Source organism: Centropristis striata, chromosome 3 (genome assembly GCF_030273125.1).
Source record: "Centropristis striata isolate RG_2023a ecotype Rhode Island chromosome 3, C.striata_1.0, whole genome shotgun sequence".
In the NCBI taxonomy this organism is placed as follows: domain Eukaryota; kingdom Metazoa; phylum Chordata; class Actinopteri; order Perciformes; family Serranidae; genus Centropristis; species Centropristis striata.
This window is the reverse complement of record NC_081519.1, coordinates 43,560,274-43,573,738: the sequence shown is the minus strand read 5'-3', so window position 1 is coordinate 43,573,738 and position 13,465 is coordinate 43,560,274. Positions and strand designations below refer to the sequence as shown.

Here is a 13,465-nt window from a genome sequence, read left to right as displayed (position 1 = left end):
GGGAAAAGCAAGTTAGAGAGAGTTTAGATAAACTGATATTCATGAACCTGACTCTAAAGACTCAAAAGGAAGTTGTAGTTGGAAAGACTGAGGAATGTTTCTCTGGCAGATTGTTTCACTGCAGTGACTTCTCTCACAGCTGACCCTGAATATTTATGGGGAGGCAGGAATTTTTGAAGGGTGGCAACATATGGCAGACATATATATACTGAATTTAATCAGTTATCACTGTTTGATGACAAATAGTATGTACACACTACAAAAGGACACGGGCTGCCATTTACAAACTCATACAGACAAACTTAATCTCATGCAATCAATGTCTCGCATTTGAGGTTTCATGTGAAACAGTTCATATTAGGAATACGTGACCATACAATGTGATCTCACTTAATAGGAGATAGAAGTATGGTAACACTACTGTAGGTGGGGCATTATCACAGGAAAGGCATTAAGGTAAGACACAGGTGTTGAGTGGCAGATATGTGAGAGGGGAAGCAAACGGTTTTTGACAAGAAGAAACTATCAAAAGAAAAACTTACCCATGAAGACCATTGAACTGAGCTGTACTAAGGTGAGCATAAATACACTGGAAATAAATGGGTCAAGGCACTCAAACACGGTTCTGGACAACGCTGTTATTGTTCACTCAGAACACACATTCTCCCAGTTTGTCCCTCAGTCTTTTTACATAACCTTCAGATCTGGTATGAGAACAGAAACCGCTGTCTTTCATTGTAGCCTTTTTCCAGTTACGATAACCCTTGAATGAGGTGAAAACAGTCCTTGGAGCATCGGGGAGTGAAAAATGCCTACAAGCAAAACAGTAAGTCGCATCTTTTGAGTGAGAATATTCTAACCAGCGGTGAGATTTGTACCAGTCGCTGCTGAAGCTTCTCCTGGCTCCTCCCTGGAGGGTCTTAGGGAAACTCTCTCACACTGGCACCTCACACCTGGACTTGGATATGTCTAGAAGATGGAGAGGAGGAGAAATTTAAACTGCATTACATCTGAACTAATTATACAATATAATGACTAGTAAAACATAATCAATTTGGAACTGTCATTGATAAGTTATAACCATCAGACTGTGTTTAACACACACTAACATTTTAGCCTGGGAGAGTATTTTTAGGTTAATTTGTTTAATTTTGGAATTTAATCTGAGCAATAGATCTAAAATACACTTCACAAAATATTAAAACTCTGTCCCCATCTCATCACACTTTCACACTGACAAGTTTCCACAATTACTCATATATAAGCAAACATGAATATTTATATTTATTTGAAGAAGTCTAAGCAATGTCTCTTAAATACAGCTTATAGCAAAACGTCCCTGGTCGCCTTGGCCTTGTATTCTTTCTCTTTCACTTTTCTGTTGCCCTTCTCTCTCTCCTTCCACCTCATCTTCATCTTCTCTCTCCTTCCACCTCATCTTCATCTTTTCTCTCCTTCCACCTCATCTTCTCCGTCTACCTTGCTCAGTTGTTCATTTTCTATTTCTTTCATCTCTTTGGTGAGAAAAAACTACGTATGCTACCTTTCCTCTTCACTTCTGTAAAATTCAAAGTAACTTTTAATCAATATTAGCGTTTGTAGCCTACTTTACACAGAACTAAGGTCAGACCTAGCTAACATTACATGTATAGTTAACTAAATAACTTTCTTCAACCAGATTTTTATCATCACAAAACCAGAATCACAGCTATGCTAGCACTGTGCTTTCATTATAATTTAATTTCTTGATAGATAGTTAATCAGTTTTTACCTCTTTCCCGCCGTCTCTTCTCTCCTCGCGACTCCTGGCTCCCTCGCTTCGCGCCACTCAGTTTTCAAAACAAATCAGTCTCTTGCCGGCCGCTCTGACGTTAACTCGTGCTGCATTCACTGCAGTCGGACATTGGAAACTCGCGCTGGTAAATGTCAAATCGGACGTAACTTTTCTTTTAATTCGTTGCTGCCAGCTGGGGTTGCAGCAGGGGGGGCAAGGCTTTCTTTTATGCCTCCCTCTTACCTCAGAAAAATGAACAGGGATCTTCTATTTTCTTCTAAATGGGGCCATTATTTATACTTTTAACATTGTTTTCGGATTTTCTAAATTCAGCCCTCCGAAAAGGCTTGACAGGAAGCACTCTGAAGCAATAACTCCTGTTATCCTTGGTCTTCCTTTATTTTATCACAAAATGACCACAGGTCATAAACCTGAAATGATTAAACCACATATAACAGGTTACATTTAATAATATTAATGAAATTGTAACTTAAATAGCTATTTTTACTTTTTACAATAAACAAAACATTGACTCTTTTAAACTATAGTCAATAAATGTCTTCTTATGAATAAAGTAATGAATTGCAGTAAACACAGAGGACCAAAAGCTTAAACACAGCTAACATTAGCAGCAAACATTAATAGCTAAATGCTAGCAAGACCTAGCTAAGCGCTAACCCGGAATGCCAATGGAGTTAGCCCAGCATGCTAACGCGAGCTAACGGCGCTAACCGTGAGCGCTAAATAACTCTCATTTCATATCACATTCTCCAAACTGCCTAACAGTGTGGTAAACATCAACAACACATCATATTTACCAGCTACACATTATTAGCAGGCTATTTCCCAGTTAGCTGCAGCTTCTGTCAAAACCTGGATGCAACTGCTGTGATCAATAACACTGGAAGCCACACGGACATTTCAAAATAAAACCAAGAGGCACAAAACCCTTAAATAAAGTATTCAGAGCTACAAATAGATACTGATGAAATAATAAAAGTCTTGACAAACATCAAATTGTTGAAGATTTTTTTTTTACCAGTGATTGAGACCATAGTGTTGTCCTGAAAAATAAACTCTGTAAAACTTTGAACCCCAACAAACAACAAATAATAACTCTTAACTGTTGTCTTTTTCAGAAGAACAATCCTCATTATATAAACCCTGATCATTACAAGTTGTAGTTAAATGGAGGCTGTTACACTCTAAACAGAAATGTTCTCAACAACACAAACACACAAACACTATTTTTTGTCCATTTTCCAGCTTTATTTAATAGTGGGAGAGATACAGAGTGAAAGGGGGAGACTTGCAGGAAAAGACTCTGAGCCGGATTCAAACAAATAAATAAGAGTCATAAAAAGAAGTTTTGAAAGAAAATCAAACAAACAGTTTCCCACTTTAGGTTTCACAACTTTCAGTGTTCTATTTTACTAACGTGATAAAAACTGACTAATTAAAACGTCTGATAAACACAAGCTAAATTTAAGAAAAAAACCCTGAAAGAAATTGAAATAAAGTTTACTAATAGACATTACACAATTAATTTCATCTTTATATTATATTGACACATGATAAAAGCTGACAATTAAAAATGAGCCATAAAAAGAAGTTTTGAGAGCAATGAACGAAGAAAAGTTATTTGATGGTAATGAAAACAAAACATTCTAGAAATCCAGATGAAACATTTATTTTATAGCTTTATATATTATACACACCATATCTTTACATGATGATTTACACACTGGTGTACTTTTTAAGTGAAGAACAGAATCCAGTTCACCAAATAAAACTAAAGAAAAAGAGCTTCTTCTCCATAAAACCTTGTGAAACAGATCAGAGATCTTCTCCACAACATGACAGAGTTTAGAAGTGTTGTACGGGACATGACAGGACACACAGAGACACCAGCATCACACAACAACTTACACATGTTGTCCAGTGTTGTCACAGGGTTTCTGGATTTAACATGTTTAAGTGGAACATTATAAATATTAAAACCCTTGAGAAGCTCACCTTCCACTTCAGGCTTGTGTCTAATATTTATGCTCACCACCAGTTTGTGTTAAACCACATCTGCTGAATCTGTTAACCAGGAAAATGTCACTCATTTAAAAAGAGTTTGGACATTGGTCCTTTTCTTTGCATTATATTTTCGATTGCAAAAGAAGGATTTCTGAGAATTCAAAGCAAATGAAATGATTGTTCACTTCAGAATGAAACACAAAGTCGTCCATGGTTCTCATATGTGAGAAATTCTGCAGAGGTCAAATCAAAAATGTTTCATAAATCTCATCAGGGAATCAGACATTTCACATAAACTTCATTTATATAACTTAACTTAAATAATGGAAGTGTGTTTACCCCCCACCCATCCTTTATTAATATTACACAGATTTTTGCACAATGTATTTTTATTAATATTTATGACCACTGTTTTATTAACCATATCTGCTAAATGTCCCATAGTGCACTACAGACACAGTGCAAAATGTGTCCATAAACCGAAAGAGGAAATAGAAAAAATATATATATAAAAATCTGAATTATTTACCATAGAGGTTTGGAGAGTAAAATTCCACAAAGCCTCATATTTACAGCTTCATTTAGACCTCAAATATCCATGATTCATTAACTAGTGTGAACATTTTGTAAGCATTTAGCTAATATGCTTTTTAAACAAATTATTTATTTTAGATTTTTTTCAACACTATTTCAGTATTTGGTGTCACTGTTTTTCTTCAGGTTCAAACTTGACTTTTTAATATTACACTTTATCTGATCTGCTGATGTGAAGATTTCTGAAAGAATCTGTGTCTTTCTCTTCACACTTTTATTAAAATCTCAACTTTGTTATGGAAAATCTGTATAAAATCAAATATGTTCTTTAAAGCTAGATTGTGTCACAAAAGCTGAATAAGAAACAATGACAGAAGTTGTTTTACACAAAGTTGAAGGCGTCTTTGTTTAACAGCAGGTGTGAAAAGTTCATGTCTCCTGAAGCAGCCCACTTTGTGCAGGGTTGTGTGTTTGGCCTTCAGGGTTGTCTTTTCCACAATTCAGTTTCTCAGAGAACTCAGAGTTGTTTTCAGAAGATGACTTACAGTTGGCTGAAAAACAAAACACACACATGGTTTTAGTCGTCACAACTGCCAAATGCCAGAGTATCTTCTAACACCTTCTTCTCTGTGGACAGGATCCCCTCTTCTATTCACTCACACTGACAAATTAATCTATTCTGCCTTCCTCCTTTTAACCCACTTAACTTCTTTAATAATCACTTCTTTCTTATGTCATCATACTAAAAATCATTTTAGGATCCAAAACCAGTTCCAGAGTGTAAACCTTTATGTTGACTCTTTTCCTCAGCACACAGCTCACTCTGACTCCTCTTGCAAAAAGGGTTTTATTAATCCTCTGTCCGTTGAACAAACAATAAACTAAAATACTCTCCACAACACAGTGGAAAAATGTTGTGACTCCACTCTACCTGTGAGCTCCTACCTGCCTTAAAGCATCCCATTGCACCTTCTGTAAACGATGAATCCAATCACAGCGAGGAGGAGGAGGACGAGAGGAACAACGACTGCAGCAATGATGATGACGTTCTTGTCAGTGGGTTTCTCTGTGGAGCAGAAAACAACAAGAAATAGTCACAACCTGAACAGGTGAAGCAGGTCAGAAGAGAAGAACGTCAGTTTGTCCACCAGAACACAATCCTGAATACATTGTTTGTTCTGCTATTGTTGTTATTTATCCCTTCTTATCTGTATATAATTACTGTATCTATTTGTTGTTTGTTCATTCTCGTCTATAACTTTGTTGTCTTTGTTTAGCTGCATGTCTGTGTTGGTTTCTGTCCCATATGTGGGTTTTGACTCAAACTCTGTTTTGAATGTTAACATCCTCGGCCAATAAACTTGATTCTGACTAATTTACTGATAGATACGTTCTTTCATATATTTATTAAATTATTCCATTATTCAGCCTCTAAAACTGGCCAGTAGTTCAGTCAATACAGTGATTATTATATAGTATTCTCTCTGAACTGTGGATACAAATTAAAAGGTTGAAAAAATGTGTAGATTATATATATTTTTAATGTGATATGAAAACTAAAATTGACTTTCAAAAAGTGATAAAAACCTAAAAAAATAAATTGATGATACATTATTTTTGGATTATTATTCATGTATTTTTTTATTTGAACTTAAACTTAAGCAAACATTGGACAGGCAACACAAAACAAACTGTGGTAATAATTCTGGGTGCAGAAGTGGGTAAATGTATTGGTTTAATACTTAAAGCAGAAGAGAGATTCAAGATTAACTTTAGTGTCATTCAAACTATTCACAGGACAAGTGAACAGCAGAACGATTTCTGATCCAAGTCTTAAAATTATACATAATAAACTAGATAGAAGAAACTGTAAACAAAACAAAGACAGATAGAAGTCTCACCTCTGTTGGTCCTGATCTTTTCTTCTTCCAGTCTGGTGAAGATGTGCTCCTTCACACCAACCAGCTGAAACACACAGTCGTACCTGGTCCAGTCTTCAGGTTTGACTGATGAGAGGTCCAGGTCAACACTCATCTGGAAGGATCCATCGTGGTTGGGGAGGATCTCTCCGAGGTCCACGTCCTCATGAAGCTCCTCTCCATCTTTCCTCCAGAACATCATGGCTCCGTCAGGGTAGAAACCTGTAGCGTGGCAGCTGACTGGAGAGGAGGGAGTCTTCTGGAGGAGAGACACTGAGGGAAGGTCTGCAGAGAGAAGACAAACACACTTTATAGGTTCTTTATTACTATCACTACCTTAATACACTATATATACAGTATGTATACAATGCAAATACATCTCATTAATTGATAAAAGAAAGCCCCTTTCATAGTGCTGTCCCACAAATGTCCCGCTATATAGCCGGAAAGATCTTTGCCTACTTTTCGCCTTACGGTGTTCATATTGAACCTGCGAAGGCAAAGTGATATTCTGCCCTTTCATAGTCTCTAACAGAGACTGAAGGGAAGAAACAGATGAAGAGAGGTGAGACAGATTAAAGAGTGCAGTGGACAGAGAGTGTGAGACAGACGAGTGGGGATAAATGTGTTGAGTCAGAGAAATAAAGAGACAAGAGAGAAAAAGAAATGTGTTTAAACTGAGACAGATTCAGCCTCTGTATGCTTTATATTTATTGTAATGTTACTTATGGTTGGAAACACAGAAGACATATTAACATTGTCGTGGTCATTAAACTACATCAGGTCATGTGACTCTACCTTTTCTCAGCAGAGAGCTCCTCCCAAAGTTCACTAACTTCTTCAGCAACTCAGGACAATACTGGGTGTAGTCGTGCTTCTTCCGAGCCATCAGAACTTTGTCATTATCCCAGTTGTGTTTGGTGATGACAGCCTGTTGTTTTGAAGCGACCCATGTCTCCGTCTCCAGGTCCAATGATAAGAAGTCTTCTCCATCATAAGAGTACTGATCATAACCTTTGACCTCATTAGTCTCATCATCCCATTCACAGCCAACCATCCACTGGAAAATGTGGACACCTGAGAGACAGAGAGACAGAGACACTGCAGTAAACCAGAGTGAGATCACAGCCCAGTCATCTATCACCAGCTGATATCACATCTTTACCACAGAGACACACTGATCCACAGACACCCAGACACAGAATCTACACCTCCTGCTGTTATTGTCTCCATGACAACCACTTACAGCCAGCCATCATCTGGACAGTGTGGACGTCTTAGAGAGAGACAGAGAGGCAGAGACTGCTGGGAAACAGAGGGACATCCTAACACACTTCATATCCTTTTTTCTTTAACCACAGAGACACACTGTCTCCACGGAGACCACCAGTTTGTCTCCACTGAGACACCAGTTTGTCTCCACTGAGACACCAGTTTGTCTCCACTGCTGAAGGTGGTGTGGCTTCATGTGAGCTGCAGGAACAGACACACTGAGGTGGAGTCCTGATCATCAGACTCTGATTAAACCTGGACTGAACGTTACATTGAGACCCTGCAGCCAGTGGATCAGTCCAACAATGTCCTCTTCATGAGAGGAACTACAGACTAGACTGTTTCTGTTTAATAAAAGACTTAAATGAGTATTTAATTGTCAAAATTTGTGTCGACTACTTTTTTGTCAATCAACTAATCAATTAATTGAGTGATTGTTTCAGCACTATTGATGTTATTTATGGAACAGATCCACCATGGTCAAGTAAAGATAATCTAATCTCATCTGTAGTTTTTCTAAATATTTGTGGCTCAAATTAATTACTGTTGTCAATGATTATGTAATGACTATTTTTCAAGTAATCATTAAATGTTTACAATGTAAAATGCCAGAAAGTTCTGAAAAAAGGACACTCAGAAGTCCTCAGAGCAAAAGGAGAAATTTTCTAATTTCTCTTTTTATCAAACCAACACTGAACAGTATTTAACATAAAATTATATAAAACAGAGAAAAGTAGATCATGCTCATATTTTTGCTGAATAAAAGACCAAAATGATTATTTGATTATCAAAATGTGTGAGTTCTGTTGATCATCAATTTATAGACTAATTGTTTCAGCACTATATACATATATTATGGCCTACACACACAGTGGTGAAGTAAAATAAACAAATATAATCTGTCCTTCTACAACATATAAAGGTATATTATGGGATGGACACACTGTGTATTAGTAGGTAGAGTGGAGCTGTTAAACTCTTTAAACCTCTGATCTGAATGAGACGTTCACTATGTCGTCCTGTCAGCAGCTTTATTAAAACAAACCGCTCCTCCTCTCATATGAAGACCCATCAGAAGCAGCCTGTGTCCCCTTTACAGTCCCGGCTCCACACTTTGAGAAACCAGGCAGTAATGTTCCTCTATCAGCTGTGTGTTGTTAAACTGTTGAGATCAACAGGTTCCTGCAGTAGAGTTATTATGGAGCGACTCTCTGTGGGCAGTTCAGTAGAGTTACTCTGATCTAATCTAGTGGAGATAAAGTGTTAATAATCTCTGCTGGTTATTATGGGATGGACACAAACACTGTATCCATGTAGTATAGCAGCATTCACTAGTCTCAGTGTCTGACTGGGTTTCAGTCAAGAAAAGCTGTCAAACACTTTCATCTGACAATGGGGTGTGTGTGTGTGTGTGTGTTAACATCTGTGTACTAAAATACAGGATGAAAATATAAAAATATACAACACAATAAACAACATTTTATCAGTAGAAAGTGAAACATCAACAAACCTCCAGTTTGGTTGAAGCGCTGCTTTGCAACTTCAATGTTGTTTTTGAAGAGCTGCTGGTGACCAAATTGTCTCTCAGTCTCCCTCTGCCAGTACTGAGGATCATCTTCTGTGGCTCTGATCACCCACTCCTGTTTGGGTTCTGATTTCCTGCTGTTACTATCATAGTGATCTGTCTCAATATCATTAACCAAACCAACAATCACAAACTCTGGGAAGTTTGGGACTTGAGACGATGCAGTGTAGAAATCTATCATAGAGTGAGTCACTGCAAGAAAAAACAAGTCATCATTTCAGTTTTTATATCACAGTTTTATAAATCACTTAACAATCTTATTTTCTTGCTCACAGAATCAAAAAGAATGACAACAGATTTGAGACATCCTAATAATCTGTTTTAAACACAAATTAATTAATCAATTAATGTAAAACATATCATGTTACAGTCTAAGTTATTCTGTTTACACACATTACTGAACAATATCAAATATTTTACCAACAAATCAGGAAGTTGTTTGGCTTCAGAAGGAAAACAACAATATCAACTGACTTTTCAGATAAAAAATAAAAATGAAAAACCTTTTTTCCACTGCATATGTGCATTTCAGTCGCGGGCACAGACGGGATAATAATGACACACTTTATATAAGAAACGATCGTAAACACATATCTTGTATCAGAGCACTAAATATAATTATGGACAAGAACCTTAGTTTAAAAGTCTTTTTAGGTTGTTTTTTAATTTATTTTTCTAAATGTGGCCTGGACTGTTGCGTGCGAGAAGCCCCAGACTGCAGGGTGCAATTCGGGGCGGAGCTCTACGGACGTTGAGGTGGGCGGAGTCAATCGTTGAGGTGGGTGGAGTCAAACGTTGAGGTGGGTGGAGTCATTTGAGGTTCAGGGGTACTTGAGTCGTTTAGCTCCGGTGCTCTCACCTTTTCGCAGTACACATTTTATCAACCATGGAAGTAAGTAAGACTGTCTTTGTGCAGAATTGACTTTGTAACATTCACATTGTACAGTGTATAACGTTAAATAAAAATGAACAACTTGCTAAATTACTGGACCACCCATGTGACCAATCATCATCAAAACACCAGTGATTACTGTAGCGGCCAATTGGAGCTCGATCAAGCAGCGCTGTCCATAATCCAAACTGATTTAAAATTAATTACACACAGTAACATTATTACCGTACTTTCCGCACTATAAGGCGCACCGGAGTATAAGCCGCAGCAGCTAAATTGAATGATGTGTACATATATAAGCCGCACTGGACTATAAGCCGCAGGTGTTTTAATGTTTAATTACCATATGTAAGGGTTCGTGCACAGAGGGGATTGTTGGGAAAGAGATGGCTGCTTGAGGAAGCTTCTTTTACAGCCAGATTGACTGTCTTTAACTTAAAAGCTGCATCATATGCATTTCTACGTTTGTTTTCCACAATGACGGTTTGTGCATGAAAACTTCCTTTGCACAAACTATCTCGCTCTCGTTCTGTCTCTCGTACCACTCTCGGTTTCACTTTTACTTTTGCGCGCTACCTGTTTCACTCTTTTCCGGCGCCCTGCCAGATTGGCTCGGGGTCCTTCGTCTGCCACTGATTACGGCACGGCGACTCCGACAAACTAAGTAACTTTTGACATAAATACACACAGACAAGTGAAAAATAGCTTAAAAGTATATGAAGGACCCCGAGCCGATCTGTCAGCCCAGCCGATCTGGTACGTACACCTGCCTCCAGCTTTTCCTGCTGGAGCCCGCCGCTCCTCGCGGACCGGTCATATAGCCCATAGGGTTAAAGTTGGTGGACTGTAACCTGTAAAATCCATATTTTTATGAGGTAACCTAGTGGCTGTTAGCTGTAAAAATCCATAGATTAGCCGCACCGTTGTATAAGCCGCAGAATCGAAAAATGGGGAAAAAGGCGCGGCTTATAGTCCGAAAATTACGGTATATACAAATATCAGCTTAGATGGTGAATGCTTATGTATCCATTTTTAAGTATCATGTCATTTATGTCTGCTTATTTTCTTTGACATATAGAGACAGTAGTGTGTTATGTTGTTTAACAGAGGTTTTTATTTCCTGTGATTTTTAATTCAGTTGTTTGTTTGTTTTTTTATAAATATGTTAGCTTTGATTTTTAATTGTGTTCAGTTCAATAAAGATGATGTTAAAGTCATGTTCAAAGCACATTCACCTTGTCAGTGTGTCTGACAGATTTTTTTTAGTACAAGTAAAATATTACATATTATATTATTATACTGATACAGTATAAAGATAAAGTTATTACATTTATCAAAATACACAATGACCCATATTTTACTAGCATTCACTAAAGGAAAAAAAAACTCGACAATAGACTTCAATAGGATGCAAACTATTTTGGCATCATGAAAATGGTAATAACAACAGCTTTTTTTAAGTTTAAATGCCGCTTTAAACTTCCTTATTTGTCATTTCACATTTTTACTGACATCTTGTTATTGCACTATGTGCATCACATGCTGTGGTATCCCTGCTATTACATTATCTAATTTTGTTTTATATGTATTTCTGTTTAATCCTGATAACTAACCACGTAAATATGCTCCTTATTTGTTTATATGCAGCCAATAATAATAATAACAGAAATGTGCTTCACGGCTGTCATCAATAAGTGGTGCCGTTGAGTAAATCTAACAGACTCCACCCACCTCAACGTTTGACTCCACCCACCTCAACGTTTGACTCCAACCACCTCAACGTTTGACTCCACCCACCTCAACGGACGCTAAGCTCCGCCCTGGATTGCACCCTGCAGTCAGGTGTAATTGTTGCGCACCATTTTAACATTAACATGATCAGACCGTATCGGTCTTAATGGTCCTGATAATATAAAATAATGACACAAATAAAAGATATAAAAGTTGATGAAAACACACTTGTGCCCTTTTCAGGATTAGAGTATTGACTATCCCTCTTTACTAAAGTTCAACTAAAGTTTATAGGGATCATTCAATGAGGTGAACAGACAGGATTTACTAACGTCAACTTTAAGATGATGGGTTGTTACTTTTTAATATTTCTATAATATACACAGAAGTCCAGGAAATAAACATCAAAGACAATCTTAAAACGCTGAAACTCATAAATACAGTATAGAAAGACATGAAGCATTTTGTTTCTTTCACAATAAACCAACAAAACAATGTGAACTCACTTGGTGCAGCGCCATGCAGGGCTGTTCCCAGGAGAACCAGAGCAGCAAAGATCTGCATTGTGACCGTCTGAAGATTTACCAGAGTGAAGCTTTGTGTGTTTGTCTGAAGAGAGAAACAGAGATCATCCTTCCTGCTCGACGATCAGAGTTGAAATGAGAAAACCTTCAACTGAGCCAATGGGAATTTATTCTGGGCATGACGTCACTTGTATCTAGGTAAAACAGGCTCAAACATGTTATGAACGAAAGTGAAAGTATATGATGTTACTTCAGCCTGTGTAAGAGGACGGGGAGACACTCAACTTTGTTCACATATGAAAGGAGTTTTATTCTTTCTGCTGCTCACATCTTGTCAAAATGTTTTGCAGACTAATGAAATGTGCAGAAATGTTGTGTCAGGTCAGAGGTTACTGTCAGCTACAGACCAGACACTGAGCAGTTTGTGGGGATTCAGTAGTGTCTTATTGTTCTTTTGTTCTGTATGGCTGCCCTGGGATTTAAAACAGTCCTGATCAATAATATCAACAACAAACAACAAATCCAAGTTTGGTTTCCTGGATGTTATAGTGAGTAAATGGGGTGAGGTGCTGCCCCCAGTGGTTCAAAGCTGCAGTTGATCTACAGACTGGCTTTATCTCTTATTTTACAGTTTTTCTCAGTCACTTTGGTGCATTTCTCACATCAATATTAACATTTGCACAACAGTTAGTTCAACCTCCACAACATTTAGTCATTTAGTCATCATAGTAGCAGTTTCTCCTTACAACACATTATAAATGTTTTTGGACATTCATCAAGTGCTTTCATACAACTCTCTGCTGCTTTATAACTTTATTATTTGCTTATGTCACATCAGTCAAAATTAACTATACTAGTGAATGCTGGATAGTCATTCCATATAAAACTAATAGTCCTCATTTCATTGCTTGAGTCATTACATACAAAAATGTTGAACTAGTTGTCAAAATCTGTCAAGCAAGTTTTTTTTTTACGTTTTTAACTCTTTATTTTTACTGAAAATGTTTCCAGAATTGATTAATTTCTCTGAGGTGAAGCTCAGCTTCCACTGATGAGACTGATGAAGGGCTGTGTGAAGCATTAGTTGAACCAATGATAAGCCACTTCTCTACAATCACTCAGAGCTGAATCCATAAACCATAAACACTTTACAACATATATGAACCATCAGGACATAGTGAGGACCATTTCTACAACACTGTGACTCTG

The 13,465-nt window shown here is 37.4% G+C and overlaps 1 protein-coding gene across 1 annotated transcript; it reads right to left on the bottom strand.

Annotated features, from left to right (window-relative positions):
- Nucleotides 1-3,598: 3,598 nt before the first annotated feature.
- Nucleotides 3,599-12,715, bottom strand: LOC131968319 (H-2 class I histocompatibility antigen, Q9 alpha chain-like). Its single transcript, XM_059329142.1, has 6 exons — nucleotides 12,239-12,715; nucleotides 9,035-9,301; nucleotides 7,051-7,329; nucleotides 6,235-6,537; nucleotides 5,279-5,399; nucleotides 3,599-4,884 (listed from the first exon to the last, which is right to left on the bottom strand). The coding sequence occupies exons 1-5, from the start codon at nucleotides 12,294-12,296 to the stop codon at nucleotides 5,284-5,286; spliced, it is 1,023 nt and encodes a 340-aa protein (XP_059185125.1). The 5' UTR covers nucleotides 12,297-12,715; the 3' UTR covers nucleotides 3,599-4,884; nucleotides 5,279-5,283.
- Nucleotides 12,716-13,465: the final 750 nt, after the last annotated feature.